This window comes from Strix aluco, chromosome 5, assembly GCF_031877795.1.
Source record: "Strix aluco isolate bStrAlu1 chromosome 5, bStrAlu1.hap1, whole genome shotgun sequence".
Taxonomy (NCBI): domain Eukaryota; kingdom Metazoa; phylum Chordata; class Aves; order Strigiformes; family Strigidae; genus Strix; species Strix aluco.
The window spans coordinates 54,989,852-55,009,547 of record NC_133935.1 but is presented as its reverse complement, the minus strand read 5'-3'; the positions used below and the strand labels follow the sequence as shown (position 1 = coordinate 55,009,547).

The 19,696-nt window shown below is 36.1% G+C and overlaps 1 protein-coding gene across 2 annotated transcripts in view; it reads left to right on the top strand.

The window, feature by feature from the left end:
- The window catches only part of TMEM117 (transmembrane protein 117), a 228,356-nt gene that overhangs the window by 81,592 nt on the left and 127,068 nt on the right, over window positions 1–19,696 (top strand). For both annotated transcript variants that reach the window (XM_074825464.1, XM_074825463.1), the window contains exon 4: window positions 17,362–17,461. In XM_074825464.1, the coding sequence (XP_074681565.1) occupies window positions 17,362–17,461 (100 nt within the window). The remainder of the gene's footprint in view (window positions 1–17,361; window positions 17,462–19,696) is intronic.

Sequence of the window (19,696 nt, the reverse complement as noted above, 5' to 3'; positions counted from 1 at the left end):
TTCAGTTCAAAACCAGTTAACACATTTGTTTTTACTTTGGACTGTGTTTTTCTTTATGTAACAACATGATTACAGCCAAGATGAATGTAGTTCATCTGAAATTTTCAAAAATTGAATGGACTTTTTCCTCAGTTCAGAATGCTTATCAGAAAAAAACCTTAAAACTAAGCAAAATGGTACATTTCTGGCAAAAAATAAGATAACTTTCACTTCAAATTTAGATGAGCAGAGTGTTTGTCTTCATATTTCCAAATCTGATCAGTTGAAATGTATTTAAAGTAATTAAATCAGCAGAGCACAGAGTAAACTTTCCTTTTGGAGTGCTTGCTGCTGTCAGTCTTCCTGAAATGGGTCATCCAATCTGCAAAAGAGGGCAGGAATATTTATACTGTTATCTTAATAAAACCCTAAGCAGTTTCCCAGGTGGCATCTTCAGCCTAGCGGTAGCTATCCTTTGTACTGCTCCTCACCTCTGACTCTGCAGCAGTTGTGGAGGTCAGAAATTTCTGCAACACTCTGGGCTGTGCTCTACTTTTGAGGGAAGATCTTGACTTCCCTCAACCTGATCAGATTGAAATCAGCCCTGCCTTGAGCAGGAGTTTGGATTAGGTAATCTTCAGAGGTTCCTTCCAATGTAAGTTATTCTATGTTTTCCTGAGAAGTATAATAACATGAAAATATGTAAAATTCATTCTTTTACACTGTTACTTGCCTGGTTTTTATTTGGAGTAAAGAATCGCCTGTGGAACAGGCAAATTCTGGTCAGCACAGAAAAAAGGAAAAAGCCATAAGCTGTAAATGCTGGCAAATGACCACCCTCTAGTATAATGGGAAATGTGAAAACTGGATGTGAAAAAGTAGAACTGGATTCCTGCAAGAGGCAGGTCTCCTGCTAGCTCTGAGATACAACCTTTGGGAAAATTAAAGAGATGACTCAGTGTAATGCACAGTGTGCCTGCACGACCAGTAAATCAAAAGGGACAGGGTCACAGTCCATTCTTTTTTCTCTTATCTAGCATTTTTTTTTCATTTGCAGTACAGAACAAGAAATGGAATTTCAGTTCACAAATGTGACAGACTACTGACTGAACAGCCTTCAAATGAAAACAAGAAAAGTTTTTTTAAACATTACAGGAGATAAACTCAGAAACATGGGGATGTTTCTTTTTCAGGTTTTTCATAGATCATCTGCATTGTCCTGTGAATGTTGAGATTTCTCATTAAGTTGATACATTTATCATAAACAGAAGTATATGATATTGTGAAGGTTTCTGCTTCATAAATTTTGAACTGAAGACCTAAAGCTTGTAAACGTCCCAGACAGTGGCTGAAAGTGGATGATATAAGGTTGATCTATAAATAGGAATGCAGTACTTCTATCTAGATTAAGGTGAGTAGAACAAAATGTGAAAATGGAGTTTTATGGAGCATTTGGTATTGGTTTTGTAAATAAGTGATGTTAGCAAATGAAGATCACTTATATTTTTGAAATCTCTGTTCATATTTATTTTAACAGTATGTTACTGAGAGCTAAATATGATGAATGTAGGTGCTGGGCATCTCTGAAAATCCTACCAGAAGTTTTGCATTATGGTTCATATTTGAAATAGTGCTTTAGTAATATGTAAAGTAATACTAAAATGAAATCAGAGTACTACTTTATCAGTTGTGAACCCTTTTTGCTACTAGAAAGTCAGGATGAACATAATACATTGTGGAGGGTTGATCTTGGCTGACTGCCAGACCCCCACCCAGTCACTCTCTCACTTGCCCTCCTCAGCAGAATGGGAGAAGAAATTAAGATGAACAAACTCATGAGTTTAGGTAGAGGCAGCTTAATAAGAAAAGCAGAAGTCACATGGAGAAGGGAAGCAAAAAAGAGGAAATTTATTCACTACTACTGACCAGCAGGCACATGTCCAGAGACTTCCTGGAAGCAGGGCCTCAGTATGCATAGCAGTTGCTTCAGAAGGCAAACACCATAATCAGGAATGCCCCTCCTTCCTCCTTCCCGCCCCGCCCCCCCCCCCCCCCCCGACTTTTATTGCTGAGTATGATGCCATGTAGTATGGAATATCAGGTCAGGTGTCCCAGCTGTGTCCCCTCCCAAACTCTTGCCCATCTCCAGCCTACTGGCCTTTTGAGTGGTGGGTTGGAGAGGCAGCCCTGATGCTGTGCAAGCACTGCTCAGCAATAGCCAAACATTGGTGTGTTATCAACACCATTGTAGCTACAAATGCAAAGCACAGCACTATATGGGCTGCTATAAAGAAAGTTAAGTCCATCCCAGCCAGACCCAATACATATATCAAAAGGAGATGTGCAGTATTTTGTTTGACTTAATGCTGTGACCTGTCTTTAGATACGAGTATCTCTTGTTCACATGTGAGCATTTGAAAAAGACATTTGAAAAACCCCAAGGTGGACATTATATCTGACATATAGCTAGCGAAATATTTATTTTGAAAAATAATAAAAATTTAGGGAAAGGTGTATTTAAATTTTAATTGCAAATGGGATTTAAAAGTCCTGAAATATGATAATTTAATCATACTCTACCTCTAGCTGGTAGTTTCTATTGATTAGGTCTCACAGTATTTTACTGCCTTCTACCTTCGTAGTGGTGCGTCCACTACTGCTTGAAAGTGAGCTGTTCATTATTTTCTTCTTTAAAAAAAAAAATATTGTTGTACAAGGCTTAGAAGACATGTTTTTAACTGAAAAATTACATTCTGTCTTGTCTGCTTCAGAGCAGGCACTTCTAACCTTTCTCATATCCTCAACTGGTTTCAGAATGTAGAGAGAATTTTTGCAGTGGTTGTTCCTGAGCAGAGAGAAGGGTTTATAATTGCTCTGCTGAGCCATCCAGCATCCTTCTCTTTCTTCCATTCATCAGTGTAGAATACCAGTTTAATTACAAAATCTCCCACATAATCAATAAGTAAACTAAGGAAATACTTACCCTAAAATACATTGGCATTGTTCCTGAAGCTTTGCATGCATCCAGTGTAGAGATCTCAAGGTATTCTTATTAATGATGCTATCTGCTTCAGCTAGTAATATCTGGATGACAGTAAAAAACTATTTCTGGATCAGATTATTATTGAACAGTAGTGCTTTAAAATGTTTTCCACAATGAGCATCAGAAAAAGATAGAATATTTACTCCATAGTTTATTTAATTCTGGATATATCTGTCCTGCTAACCATCTGTTCAACTTTAGATTTAACTTACTGTTTTAATGAAATCTTAATTGCAGTTTAGTCATTCTTGTATAGGTTTCTTACTGACAACGTTTTATCATGTAATCTTTTACGCTATTTGGAAATGTATTTTTCAACCTTATGTCTAAATAAAAGGTAAGTTTTTGTCAGTTAGAATGGTAATTTTCCAAACTGCATATTTTTTCTTTAGTGTCTCACTGGTTTTAGTTGCAGTTTGGGATGTGTGTAGACTTGCAAGGACATTTTATAGATGTTAGACCTTCAGTCTAATAATCTAAAACATGCCAGTCTTAAAATCCATATTTTGTCATATCTCAGTTTAAAAATCTAATAAATCCAGTAAAGATGAGTTTAAAGTTAACCAAATACTTTTACATTTATCAGAACTGAAATCTCCAGAAGATGATTCATCTGATTCTGAAATGTTCTAGCAGGTTAATCTTGGTAGGCAGCATTAGTGTGTTATCAACACTGTTTTGGTCACAGATCTAAAACACAGCACCATACGAGCTGCTATACAGAAAATTAACTCCATCCCAACCAGACCCAGTGCAGATGTCTAGGATAAGTCAGATAAATTATATCTGTAAAGTGCTTATTTTTCTCCATTGACTGTGGAGAGAAATGGACTCTTCTAGGGGATCCTGGAACTACTAGCTGAAATTGAGACTTTTTTTTGAGGTATGTAGTTGAGATGAAACCCAGTATTTGTACATAGCCAAAACCATCAAAGTTTAGTGTCTGGGTATCAAAAATGCACATGCATACATGTCTCCATTGTTAGATGATGTGCTAGTCCTTTACTTGGGAAAAATTAGGAGAATATTCTTCTTGAGGATGAAGTTCACACCGCTATTTGTGTTTTCTCCATTTGTGTGTCTTAAAGTTGTACTACAAATGATAGTGCTTGAGCAGTGTGTGGTTCTGACATGTCTATCTACTGATAACTCATTTTCAAGTAATTAAAAGAAGACTATATTATAAAATGGACGGTCTGCAATAGTTATGTTAATTCAAGGATAAAATCCTCAAATTCTGACAATTTCCCCCCTTTATTTCAATGATAATTTTATTTAAAATGCTCAGTAGTGCAAGGACCAGAAAATACAGCAGTCAGTACAATACAGAGCAAATTTATAGCAGATCCAGTGTCAGACTCTTTCAGATATCAGCCATTGGATGGTCAAGTAGTCATGACAAAGGTGTTTGCTTTGTCAGCCAAGGAGGGGGAGAACAGGCTGTCTTCTTCCTTGCATCTTCCAAGTTAAAATCTCTGCTGTGATTATATGCCAACTCTTGTCAGATGACTGGCCCTAGACCCAGTTGTTCTTTATATACTGTTTTCAAGTTATATAGTAAAGAAGCAGTCTCCTCAATTTGTTAATTTGTACATTGCTTGAAGTCTAGTTCTGTTCCATCTGCTCTGCAATCTGCTGCTGTTATTACATTATGAGAGAAGCCAACCAAATCCTCAGACCAACTCCTGAGTTGTCATGACACATTTTCCTTCCATTGCTTCTCAAAGGTACCTGTGATCATGGTAGATCCTTGTTTCTTAACAACTCCAACAGTTTCTAGATCTGTCTGGTTTTATAGACTGCAGCAGACTGATGCACACTAGTCATCTTCAACAGATACAAAACCAAACATACATAACAGAAAGATATTTCCTGTTCTTTTGCACCTGTAAGTAGCTTTAAAGAATAACTTTTTCTCATATGTGAGTTTCCTAATTCATTTTATTGACAGAGGATTGGCTATGTGTATGCAGACTGTAGAACTTGGATAATGTTTTAGAACAAACCATTTGTAGAAGTGTTTCACAAGATTCTTATTTAGGGCTCATTTGTGGCTGTATCAAATTGTAGTATCCATTCTCCATCTGAATAAACTCTTGTTTTTTTGGGCTGAATTATTGTTTCTGCCGTCATGGTTCTTTGAAAAGCCTAGTAAGGCTGACATGCTAATACCATTTTCCATCTTCATAAGACCCCTGTGCAATTATTTTTGCCATTACATACTGATGTTCCAGGCTGGTATATGCTCTCAATTTCTTGAACAAACTGCAGTTTCAGTCTCCTTTTATCTGCACACACCCTAATACAGCAAAGCATCTGTAAGGAGCTATAAGCACTCAAATAACGTTATAGAAGCTTGGACCTATTTCTTTGTTTGAAATTAAGATTTTAACAGTGCTTTTCAAGGAAGGAAGCATCTCTCTGTCTTTCCTCTTCAGTGAGATGTGCTCTGCAGTGCTGGAGTTCTGGACAGTTGAATCTTTACAAAAGGAGTAGCAAAACACATCCGAATCTAAACACTGCCTAAAAACATTTGAGGATTGTGACCATACCCATTCCATTCTGGGCTCTGACCTTTCTTCCTTTTCAAATATTTGTATGTGAAATGTATTTCTGCATTTCTGTGTATACTCATCTTGTCATTTCCCTTCTATTAACTTTGTCAGTCCAGTTTCCCAGCTCTCCTACCCTTCTTCCTTCTTTTAAGTGTTTTTTAATATTCTGCTTCCCCTATTGCATATGATTTTCTCTGGCTTTGGCTGACTGATGGTCTCCCTGTGGCCCTTTTGAAATTCAGCATTTAATAACATGGCATGCTGAGGGATCCCAGCACCCGCTGGTGGAATCTGTGGAGTAGGTGTGAGAGCCCTTAGTGTTCATGAAGAAGCAGCTGAGCGGAGATTCTCCAAGGGCCTTTGCTCCACCTTTTTTAGGCTTTGCCAATATACAACACAAAGATCCTATAGGAAACAGAGTTTAAATTTTAATTTAACTTTACTCTTAGCATTTTGACTTGTTCTGTCTCTCAATGTCAAAAAAATTAATGTATATTCTGCATAAGCAATATATGTCTGTGTGTATGGTTAACTTTTGTATTATTTATATTAATATAAAATACTTACATTTCTCTTATTTTGTGGAGGATATTTAACAAATACTAAACTCTGTAATGATGTAGAGTTAAAAGTGAAGTGCTGTCTTCCTTCATCAAACTGTTCAAAGTGATGTATAGCAGCACATACTTTATTTTTTTGAACTCTAATGATAGGGTAGGAAGAGGAAAATCTTGGCTGTTTGCATAGAAGTATTCTGTGGCAAATCCTTGGCTGTTTCAGCACTGTGTTAAATGGATGAAGTCTTGGCATAATAGAAAGAGACCACTTGAACCAGAAATCCAGAGCAGTCAATTGTAAAGTGCACTCATTCTTTAGTGCCCTTTTAAATTTTGTTCAGATGTTTAAGTAATGTTAGCTTTGCTTTTGGTAAAGGATTTAGGTTTAAATAAATAGATTTAAATAAATGTAACAAAATAAACAGTCTTTAAACATAAATAAGGCCTTGAGCGATCTGATCTAATGCCAGTTAGCCATGTTTAGCATGAGGGATTGGATGAGTTCATCCCTTGAGTTTCCCTCCAACCCTTTCTTCTGTGATTTTACCTGGTTTATTTAATTATTACTAATAGTTTATTTAATTATTACTAATAGCTTATTTGATGGATCTGTCAATAATCTAATACTTAAAAAACCCTTAATCTTATCCTCAAATTTCCATGAAGTCCAATCTCCTTTCTACTCATTCATCAAACATCACACAAGCTCCAAGGCAGGCATTACTTAGTCAGTCTTTCTTTTTTAGTAAATTTATACTTCAGCAATGCAAAGTAGCAGGACTCTGCCCCACCATCAATCTATTCACTCTCAGATGTTATCACTGACTGATCTTGTTTCTGACTCATTCATTTCAAATATTACTTGTCTTTATAGAGAATAATTCAAAGAAATACTTATTAAAAAAAACAGTTTAGTTGTCACTTCTGTAGTATTCTTTACAATTTGAACAATCATGATAAAATTCCCAGATTGGTTTGGATAATTTAAAATAGTCGTTACAGGACCTACACAGTCATTCTCTCACAACTTTGTTTATACACTGTGGACTTGGTTCATAAGAAAACATGAGAAGTTTCTTGTGAAACAATAATATTTAAATAGAAAATGGAAAATCAGTAAATCAATTTTGATACTGTTCAGATATAATTAAGCCATATAGTACCTTACTGTTGAAAGATTAATCTTTTCATACCTGTAGTTAAACTTTGAATCCTCTAAAGGAATATCCGACCTTATCCTGTATTGTAGTTTCAGGTGGAAATACATTTTTTGGAAAGAAAAATCTTGCACAATAAATGCTAATCCAAAGTGATTTGGACATGAAACATTTTTTCAGTCTCCCAAGAATTTTTGCAGATTAGAAGGATTTCCTGTCCCAAACCAGCAAAAGAAATTAAAATAATGAAAATGCTTCCAATATGCAGATTTGGAAAGAAAGCTGGAACAATCGTAGAAACAGGTTAAAAAAAATTCAAGCTAAATGTTTCTAGCTATAAGTAACTTAATCTATAAATCAAACCACAAGATTATTTTCAACTTGAGAACTGGCAAGTTTTCAGCTTTTTGTAAATATGTTCATATTTTCAGATTTTTAATTTTTTCCCCCAATCTATTAAAAGCAATATGTTCCTTCAAGTGATTGCAGACCCTGCATGACCTACCATTTTATAATAATAGTAAAATGGTCCTGACCATTTTCTACTCCTGGTAACTTTAAAGAAAGAGACAGAGGTACTATCAGCACTGTCAGTAGAAGCACACAAAGCAAATCGAATATCTTCATATCTTACGTAAAAGGCAATGTGAATGTATTTGAAACTGTCATTTAAAGCCTTGTGTCAGGGAAATCACCTTCTAGCCTATACAGGATGTCTTCTCTGCTTCAGATACTCTGACATGTCTCTGCAGAGAAACTCTGGAAACAAAAATGTCAAAATTAAAACTTACTACACCGTACTGATGTAGTAAAAAAAAAAAAAAAATAAAAATTTTAGCCTATTTAGCAGCAATTACACTCCTCCACCACATGTTTCCATACTCTGATGCAAATTGTAATGTAAGTCTCCACTGCTTTAAAAATGGGCATTCATATGCAGGTTACATTCATTTGTATTTCCAATTATTCTCAAATTCAGATTCCAAGAGTTTCAAATACTGGTCCTATATTTGCTGTAGTGAAGCATCTCACCTCATTCCAGTCATGAATATATAGGTTCTTGTAATGTCTTTACTTCAGTAAAACAGTAGAAGTTCCCTGCTCCATGCTGAAAGAACAATCCTTTGGCTACTTGTCATTCAACTGCAGGGTATCAGTGGTTCCTGAAAATAAAGCATTGAGAGAAGGCACATGGTCCTTGCTTCACCCAGTCACTACAGTAGACCCTTGAAATAAAGCCTTAAAACACTGTCATTAAATAACGGAAAAAATCTACTTTGTTTATAATAAATTATTTTTAAAAAATAAACTCACAAGAAATTTTCACAATTTTATTTTACATTATGGGCTTGCAATTTTTTTCAGAGCCAGCTCTAATTCTTTTCAGTTAGGATTGCTGAAAATCTGTCAGCAGAGATTCTGTGCTGGCATTTCTTTGTTCCCTCAGTTCCAGTTCATTAACTTACAACATGTTGTTTGTAATTTTCTGCCATTTCATTATTTTAATTTATTAAAAAAAATATTTATCAATGGTTCAGGGAAGTTTAATAAGTTAAAGAATGATTAATATATAAAATTGCATTATCTGCTAATACTTACAGGTTTCTATCAAAATGTGCTAAAATGTCTGTCTGCTTTTGCTTTCCTAGTTGGGCTGCTAATTAAAAGCAGAGTCCATTCAGTGTTTTGTACCAACTGCAAATTGTTCTGATTTCCCCTTTCTGAATAGCAATAATACTGCAGTTACTAGTTTATCCAGCATCATAATAACACATTTAAACTTCTCTGCCATCCCTGAAACTGAAATGGGTAGAAAGTACAAAGTTTTTGCTGGAATTCACAGAAGTTTTAAATGTTATCAAAGCACTTGGTCAAAGTGGTAAAGTTCCAACTACATCATTTAATTTTGTTTATATTCTGGCAATGATATGAGCAGTTCTCTCTCTCTTTTTTTTTTTTTTTACGTAAATAATTTTTTTCTTACAACTGCCAGTTCTGAGAATATTGCTACGTATCTCTCCTTATCCCTTCTTAGCTGTACTGAAATGTCAATGCCGAGAATGAATGTGTGTAAGCTGTGTCCCATTCTGAAGAGTTCAGTCAGTGCAGCATCGTTCAAAGCCATTCTTACCAGTATTTTGCCAAGTTTAAAAACAAAGCAAGTATTTATTTAAAATACAATGTTTTACTGTGTCTCTCTCTTGCTAAATTGCTAACCTAACTTAACCTTCCCAAACACATTGCTTGTTATATTTCTTATTTTCTCTTAATGTTATTTTCAAATTCTAGTAGCAATTTTTAAATGTCACTTGCTAAACAAATTATCTGTCTTTTAAGATAAGCAAACCTACACTTAACAGAATGTTAAATGAATCTTACCTACATTTAACAGAATGTTAAAACCTACATTTACAGAATGTTAAATGTAAAAATATAAAACAAAATCAGTTTACAACATTTTTCTAAATTTTAGAAACTCCAAGCATACATTTTTCTTCAATGTACAGGTGTATAATTTAGCTTGCTGTTTAGCAACTTGTTGAAAATCAGTACTCGTTATCCTTCTCAGGATGTGTACGTCAAGGGCTGAGACTGCAAACTTGTATGTCTGCAGAGTGTATTACAGTATGATGAGTCAAGATCCTCTTTAAACCCTCAAAATGAGTATGCCCAAGACCACTTGTCCTGTTTGTGTCCCTGGTCACCTGTGCTAGCATTTTGGACCTTTTTACTGTAAAACTATTTTGATATCATAGCATATAGTGAATCAAATAAGGCATGTAATGCACCAGCTTGTACTACCGTCTTGTGGATTAGTTGCAGAATTTTACTAGCCTGTTAACAGAGATGCTAAAAAATGACATGGTTCTCTTAACTTGTCATGGTTCTTTTAACTTGTTTCATTGTCCACTAAAACAATTTTCAATAAACAATTCACTTAGAAGTAAGTAAATACCTTACTCCTCTCCTGTAGTATCAAACAGGCATATAAGAGGCAACCCTTTATTTCATTGCTTCAGTAAAAACAACTTATGCAGTGGTTACAGAGTTTAAGTGGAAGAACAAACACCTACATATAAACAGCTGAAGTGCTTACATCTGTGTTAAGTGTGTGTTGGGAGCTGGTAAGACTGTGCTATGGATATTTAGGTGAGCGTTCATCTATTAGCACAATAGCGTTAGAAGTGTTTCAGGCAACCTGTCCTTGGCCGAGTAGTGTAACCTTTATTTGCTGCAGAAAGGTGATAAATGCACTCTGCAGCCTTTGTTTTTCTTTTGTCTGACTAAACAAAATATACATGTGATGGTACACATTGCACAAGACTAGCAAAAATCCTGGAAAATTTGGAAAAGATACCTCATGGATATAATAAATTTGAAAAATCAATTTTTTGAATTCTTTTTACAGGCACCTTTTATGCTTTTTCCCAAAATATCCTGTCTATAGGAAGTGCGCCGTAGTGGAGTCTGTAGGGGTAGTACAGCATTTTCATCAAAGCACTTACATAATGATGGAGAAAGCTGCTCATCTGAGAGGGGAGAAATCTGGGTTCAATTCCCAACTCACCCACTGCTTGTCTCTGATTTTATTTATGTCATTTAAGGTTTGACATTAAAAAAATGTAGGTGTAGCAAATCCTGTCATTTAAACTCACTGGGAGTATGTTCCAGCACTCACCAACATTTACATTTAGCCCAGGGACACTGCATTCCTCCCATAGTGCAGGCCCTTAACACTTCTGAATTTGCAGATCCCTAAGATTTTCCCAGTAGAGATGCAGACTCCCACATCCCCTGGCAGTAGCCCTGCCATTATGAGTTACCTTTTGCAAATCCTTTAGAAGTAGGCTGTTGGCCCTTAGTGATGCCATACGTGGAAATCATCTAAATTAACGTCCTGCTCTGAATTGCTGTCAAATCCATTGGTTATGGAGACAGCCTAGGAAGACTAGCATGATTAGGCAAAAGTTAATCTGTATGAATACCATCTGATCCCTAAAGAGAAGTCCAGACTCTATTGGGCATCAAGTGCTTGAGGGTTGTTGGCAAAGGATCCACAAAAACCCACACTGGGAACAAGAAACTCCTACAATTTGCAATAAAGAAGCTATATTAAGGACAGGAATATATTTTAAACCCTGTCCCACCTTGCTTAAAGCACCTTAATTAGGACTGTACTTGTGATCTAATGCAAACTCCTATCCTGACAAGTGGCATCCATTCCACTTCTCTAAGAGTGGAGAAAAGGGTACATCTGTTTTATATGTGAAAGACGATACTTGTACAAGACATGGAATATACAGCTTCAGTTACCGCTCACCTAAAGGAGGCTGAAACACACATTTCTCATCCTCTTGGAGAATGCCATATACAAAAAACCTACTGTGCTAATAGGAGTTGGTCATCACCTTTTATTTTCTTACTAAGAGTGGCAGTGAGATGCAATTCTCTAACTTTGAAAGGTGCTGAACCAGTGTCCCTTGGAAGAGCAATTGGATCTCATGTGTTCCCTATTTAAGTTACGTGCATACACCTTTTCTACATTAACAGACAGAAATGCAACTGCTACATTTCTCAATGGGCCTTGTCTTAATAGGCAGGCTTGCAAAACACTTCACAGAGAAGCTCCACAGGCAGACCAAGTGGAGGAATAACCACTTTATGGATATCAATCAATATAGGATGTGAGCTACAAGCCAAATGGCTTGTTCCTGTGAAGAATGAGCATCTCCTGTACATACCTAGCAGCAGAACTTTAAATGGCTTGGGAGCTTTAAAAGCCAAGTCCCCAGAGTAAGTTAGGCAGCCCTCAGGCCTGTAGGCTGATGAGCAGAGGTTTTCAGAATCACAGTTCTGTGGCCTCATTTATAAAAAACTTCTTACCAGTTTTTTTATAAATCAGTTACCAACCAGCAATGCTCAGTTATAGCATCAATCCGTCAGTCTCAGGTATTCTGCACTGTGCCATGGATCTGTCTCTCTATAGGCAAGCTGGTTTTGCGTCCTAGTTTTGTTGTGTTTTGGAGATTAGCCTGCTGAGCCTCTTGTGACTGTTACCTCTTTAAGCAAAATCCCTGGTTCATTGCCTCTTAATTCTCTCTGTTCTGGTGTCATAGAAAAAGTTTCATCTGTACCTTTAAAGTGTGCGCTGGGGATGATTAGGGACTGTATGACTAGCTGTTGTGCTCTCTGTACTCTTTGTAGGTAGCTATGTATTATGCCATTCTCATTACGATATGCTAATTTATAGGACAAGAAGTCTTGTTGTCTCTGTGCATATTCCAGTTCTCTGTGGCTCTGACTTCAATTCCTAGCTGTAGAGGGATAGCTTTTCAGCTGAGCAAAGTGCTACGAAGTGTCTCATTTGCCGTTTGGTTGTTTTAGAGTGACAGATAGGGATCAGGAACTGTATCTGCAGTCTTTTATGTATGTTTTCAGTTATTTTGAGACTCTTTGCCTCTGCTAAATTAAGAGTAATGGAAGCTGTGGTGCCACATCTAAACACATACTTCTTTGCAGCCTGCATGAATTCTCATGCTGTCACCTGTTGGCCATTGTCAAGGCATATCTCTTTGTCAGGTGCACCAAGGAAATTGAGTTCCATATAGATAATCAGCTATTTAGGGGGAATGCCACATAATAAAACCACCTCAGAAAAGCATATATCAGACTGCAGAACATATACAGACTTTTTATGACTCAACATAAAAGATATCTAGGCCTCTTCTCCTTTTCAAAGAGCCTTAAGTTAGTACTCTATGGGTGCAGTTCTTGTAGACTCTGTATAGAACATGGCTTGTGTGCTATGTGCCAGCCCAGTGCCTTAAATACTCTAGAGCATATAAAGATCCAGCTGAAGTGTGGTTAAGAGGCATCAAGGTCACTAAAATGGCATTAAAAGGCAACTAAAACCTCCCCAAAGTGTCTATTGCAGTCCATGGCGACCTAGGGTTCAGTTCAGATGTGTCTGGGTTGTCAGATGTGTCACAGGCCCTACAAGAGATCCAGATATCTTTGGATTATCATCTGGAGACCAGGATATGTCAGAGGACCTGGAATTATTTAGTCACATAGGTTTAGCAATGCCTTTTGATATGTAAACATACTGTTTTGACATGCTAGCCATCCTGGAGTAACATAAGGCACAAATCCTTCACCCAGCATGTCTACAGTAGCGTAAGGACAAATCACGCTCTAATCTGCATTTACTATTCTGACTAGGCTCCATTGAGAGTTTGGATCCCTGGTTTACACTTCAATTTAAGTGTCTAAATTCAAACTATATCCCAGTTTTAGATTCCTGTGAGGATCGAGAAAACACCATCTCAGCACTGAGTTTCAGCCATGACTTTTATTCCAGTGCCTAGAACAATGTTGATAGCACCACAGTGGCTTGTACATCTTTATTCCACTTAAAATTAAAAATGCTCCATTTGTTTTCAGATTGTTCGTCATTTTGGCAGCTGCTAGAGTGTCATCCTTCTTTGAAAAAATGCTCTGATATCTTCCTTTGAACAATATCTCTGGGCTAGTGCTGCTGTTTCCCTTTGTCTGTTCTGTGCACTCTGCTGCTAACTCCAGAAAAGTGATAGATACATTGGGCTCATCTTTTTACTACATCTTTTTACTGCCCCACTGTTATTAACTTACCTTTTGCAATAACATGGATATAGTCAGCACCCTATGATGGGGTTTTTGGGACTCTGTTTTAGAACTGTGTCTCTCAAGTGTCTTGTCTTTTGTTTCCTCTGTTTTGTCCTATTCTGTCAAAATTGTTGTCTACCTTTCACAGGCTTTGGCCTGCAAAGTGCAATTTCCCTGGCTTTGCAGCTTCCAGTTTTACTGTCAAAGGTTAATAGTGGGTTTGTCTCAAATCCCAGTCTTGTCCTTTATCTATTAACATTCACAAATATTGGATCCTCAGCCTTTAATTATTTACACTTATCCTGTCCCTTTCTGAAGAGCTTTTTACTCTGTTACAAGCTTTAACTGCTGTGTTTTTCTACTCAGTGTTTTCTTAGATTGTGCTATTCGTGCAATATGAATGTACCTTACTACAGAATACAAGTATGGTGAAACAGAAGCCTTTTGACAAGCTATAGGAAATCTGGGCTGACCATGACAGTTAACTGGAATCCAATAGGTATTAGCCCTCCTGCAAGGTGCAAACATGGGTCCTAGCCAGGAAGCAGAGTAACCAATTAATGAAGACTGTTCTAATCACTAGCTAAAGCTAGAAAAAAGTGGGTATTTTTCCACAATAGAACTAATTTTATTTTTGGTACTGTTAAAATATATAACCTGGTAACATTTTCAGGCAAGCATGGCTTTTTAAAAATAACCTAAAACTAAAACCTGAAAATTAAAAATGGAGGGCTTTTTCATTTTTAGCAGCCAAAAATCCATATTTTAAAAAAGTCAATTTGTCTTTGTGTTTTGAAATGAAAATAATACTGCAGGGAGAATAAAAGACACACGATCTAATGCTGATAGTTAATAAAATAGTTAAGAAAATAGCAGTGTATTTCATTGCTATTTCTAAGATAATGACAGTGCTAAAAATATTTTCCCTGTTCCATAAAAAGTTGTAGCTGCATCTTAATCAGTAAATGCACTTAAAATATCCACAGATTATGTTCTTAAGTGTTTCTTTATAATAATATGCTATTTTAACTTAATTGAAGGTCTGACAATTTGCTTATTTCATTTAGGCATTAATTACTTACAGACTACAATGCACAATTTCTACTAGGCTTCTTGGATGCATTCATGTTTCAAATTACAAAAAGGACTGTTAGGATGATCTGTTCCTTTCAAGCCCTTTCTATGTATTTAAGTAATATATCTGGTTCATCTGACCTTATTAAAAGCCTTTTAACAGTACTTTTAATATTTTTTTAACATTCATACTTTTAACATTCTTTTAACATTCATAAAAACAAGTGACTACATAGAGAATTTAAATTTCCATTCAAAAAATAGCTTATGTCTGGTTTGATATCTCTTCTACTTGTTAATACCTACGTTCAGTGACCAGTGACCTCTCAGCCTTTTTGGATAACCCATCTTGTGTACACCAGCCTGCCATGGGTGGCTGTGGCAGGCCCACTATATGCGACAGGGCTATAGGAGTTACCCAAGTGGCCTGTTTTCAGGAGTGTTTTGCAAGTGTTCATTTAGTTTCTGTAATCATATATAATGCATATGAGAATATATAATGCATATAAGAAATGGGAATAAAAAAGGTGAGAACTGTGGGGGTTTTGTATGTGTTTCACACTGAGGAAGAAGATATAAGATATGGTTTGCTTTTGGGGGCCAGTCCAGGGGTCAGTCCCTACAACTGACATTTATTGTTGTGCTTTCTTGGTTAATGAGACACCTTCTTAAGGAAAGCAGACCTGATAATTTTTTTCCTTCACAGATGCTACAAGAACAGCATACCCAAGATGCAGGAAAAAAAGGAATTCCAAATATTTCCCAGTTATAAATAGGCTGGGAGAATATATCTGGGAGGGGTGTGCTTGCTTGTCCTCACAGTCTTCCCTAGGTATCTGCTGTTGCCCTCTCTTGGAGACAGGGTGTTGGAACAGGGAGACTTTAGGTTGACCTAGTGTAGCTGTTCTTGTGTTCTTACATCTTTATTTAGAACACAAGGAATTTAGAATATTGATAATCTTATTAACTACATGGAATGTAATTAAAAATAGCGTGAGAAAAAAATGTGATGTGTTTTGTTTTTTTTTTTAATTCCAGCAGAAAATCTGAGCCAACATTTATATGCTGTTTAACAGATGAAAAAAGGATGGTATTTTTGTTAGTGACATACTAGCTGAAAGGTCATGATGTGTATAATGAAAAGAGCCGTTAGGGTATGCCATTTTACATGTGTCATGAAACTATTCAATGACATCAGTATTTCTACTCTAGAACATATTAACTTGTGTCTAAGAAGTGACACAGTGCTGTGCATGGATTTGGGCTAGCAAGATCCTCTATGCTGATCAAATATTTAGATTTTAATAGGACTGACCCAGAAAGTGGGATCAGCTTGCACTGATCCAGTTGCAGAGATATGGTCCGTTAGCTCCTAGACATTACAACACTGGCTATATAATAATGGTAAGATTTCAATAATTGATAGCATAATGTTCAAGGAAGTTGTTACATGCAACTAGGTCACTTGTGCACACCTTAAATAGGCATAACAATGTTTACAGGTATCTTGAAAACAAAGATATCACTTGGGAAGTTAAAATATAATTGCTATCATTTTTCAACGTGTTAGGTCTTGAGAAGAGTCATCTCTTAAACATTTGAAAAGTCTTTAAGCAAAGGATATATTAAAGCTATGATTTTCTCACAAAGGTTTTAATCCAGCACAAGTAACTTTGCCTTCTTAATTGTCCTTATAGCATCTTGATGAACTTGAAACTAAAGCTCAAATTATTGTATGAAGTTTTAAATCTTATCTGTGGCATTATTTAAGCAGAATGGAAATGCTTCTTCTGGATTTAGGTAAAATATATCTATGAAAATACAATGTATAAATCAAGAAACAGCAACATCTCACTGAAATTCTGCAAATCTTGCTTGCACTGTTGTGTTAAAAAAACATGTGGTTGTATAACTGGTAGAGTGAAAAGTCAAGTGGCTCAATTATCTTTTTAAAGAGGACTTAAAGATTTTCATTTTTCTTCATAAAGATTTTGCAAAGTCACCAATTCTGAGAATGTTGCAGTTCCATTTGTACAAAGGAAGAGATAAAAGGTGTAAAATAGTTTATATTTCCAGAAGCCTTACATAATCCTAAAGTCTTTGCTGTCATTATTTTAGCACCTTTGTAAGAGACATGGGCTGTAAAATCAGTTTCACATTTCCATTTCTAATTGGAAATGACCCATCCTGGTTCAGTTCTATGTCAAGATTCAGATCTAGCAGAAAACGTGATTATGAAAGAAATAGGAAATCTTTCACAGCTAATCATAAATTTTGTCACTAAAGCAAGTTCTTTATAACTGCATTAAGCAAACATGTATAGCTTACAGTCTGTGTTCTTGTTTCCACAGTGCATACATTATAACAGACTTCATGGGCATCAGGAATGAAAATTTTATGAAGGTAGCTGCAGTTGGGACTTGGATGGGAGATTTTGTCACAGCATGGATGGTAAGAAACACAATATTACATTTTAAAAGAAAAAGAATATGTTAATTTCAAGGGAAAGAGGAGAGGAGAAAAGAGAAAACTGAATTTCTTGAAGTATTCAAGTATTTCAATCCAGACAAGTAGAAAGTTAACAAAGTAGCATGTTATTAGCTGGGAGTCCAGAAGAGTTTCCACTAAAATGTATCAGAGCAATATTTAATTTCTTCCACTGTAAGTGGGAATTTTGCCCTTGACTTCTGTGAGGACAGCACAGTGGCCCTTCTTTGCTATGAAATAACATCATGACTTGCTGTCTGGTGAAAAGGTAAGTAATGGCTAGAGATAAACACGTCTAATGAAAAGGATTTAAAAGAAGAAAAATTAACTGAAAGGTGTGAAAAGAGCAATAGAAATGAGAGAAAGAAAGAAAGCCAGTTACATCCCAGAATTTGAAGGTAGCCTGTTTGATGTGAAACTATCAGATCAAGTTTGTCTCTAATTTAGGATTTAAAAGAATAAAGTTTTCACTTGGTTTATAATTGTTATAAAGATTATCTCCTGAAATACGGGCAACCCAAAGATCAGCTTAGTGAAAGAGAATCAGAAAGTGACAGCTAACTGGGAACAAAATGAAGCATGTGCACATCTTTTATTGTTCAGGAAAAGCACTTCTTAACACAAAGGTATAAAAAGTGAATTCCTTTTTTATCTTTTTAAGTAAGATTAAGTTTTTATGATTAGTATAGGTAAGCATTTTAATGATTATGACTGTGGCATTCATTTAAATTGGGAAAAGTCCATGATTTTTAATCTTGCAGAATTGATTTTAATTAATCTAAAATTTTTCCTTATAATTTATTGATACCTCTGTTTGTTTACTCAGAAGGTGAACATAATTTTAGAGGAATTCATTAACACAGGGAACATTGCGTGATGGTGAATGTTTATCGCATATCACATTAAGATGGATGGAAAAGATCTCAGCACTGTACATAGCTAGTGACTGCAATAATCTGATGTAAGTGAAGAAACAAGCCAAGGTGGATACATTTTAGGACTGTGGTATGTGTTAGGAGAAAACATAGGAATAATTTCAAGCACGAATGCCTGTAAGATGCTAAGACTATAGTCTATAAAACTGAAAGAATAGTTTCTGTCAATTTGTCTTCTATCCTCCACATATTTGGAACGTACTGTACAACAGACAGGAAAAAAAAAAAAAAAATCAAGGATTTTTTCAGCATGTTGTTCAGTATGTGTCAGTGGTTTGTCCGAGACAAATTATGCTCTGTGAAATGGTGGCCATGAAAAGCAAGTACGGAGCAAATAATCGGTACATACATTACAGTAAGGACACTGTAGAATTGGTGCACTGACTGATGTTGACAATTAATATGGATTTCTTGTGAATCAGTAATAAAATTCATGGCTAGTTCTGAACACCTTTAACTTGACCTTTTTTTTGATGGGCTTCCACAGCTTTAGGAAAGATGATGCATAAGCTAAGCTGAATTTAGAGGTGTCATGTTCATCATACATATGTGATTTAGAGCTCCAGGTAACATTCAATTTTTCCCATCCCTCTTTTCTCATTTCCTTGAAAAAACTGTTACACGCAGAACTATTTAAAGCATGGAAATGGCTGGATTCAAGAGTCATGAGAATCCTGATCCTTTTCTGTGTACTCAAAGCCTTCTCAGATCTTTTCAGCAATGGAGGCACAATTGGATTATGCCACAGCAGATTCCAGTCGTGGATGGAGTTATCACTGAAGAATGGGAGAGAGACTGGGAGAGACTGCAGAGACAGTTTGTAAACTAGGCTGGTTCTGTTAGCTTTCAGGAAGAGCAGAGGGCATGGGATTGGAGTGTCAGTGTGGTTTAGGACATGCTTTGATTGCACAAGTATTAAGAGGTGCTGTGATTGGTGTTTAGATCTTCAGAGCAAAAGAGAATAGTGAGATTGCTTCTGCAATGCAAATCTCTAGGCAAAGTGTATGAATCAGTCAATGTAATTTCCATTGTTTAAGGGCAGCTAAGCCTAGGAATGTCAAAAAAAGCTGCAATGTCAGGTATTAGTAACAGAGGAGGGTGGACATGTACATTGGTGCAAACCTCCCACACAGTCTAACTTTAGCAATCTTATTCTATATGAACTGAAATTATCATGTTGTTTATAATACTTTAACTTGCTTGACTTTCTGCATGCCAAATCCAGCATGGGATTGTATCAAAGTGACATGAGATTTATGTGGGA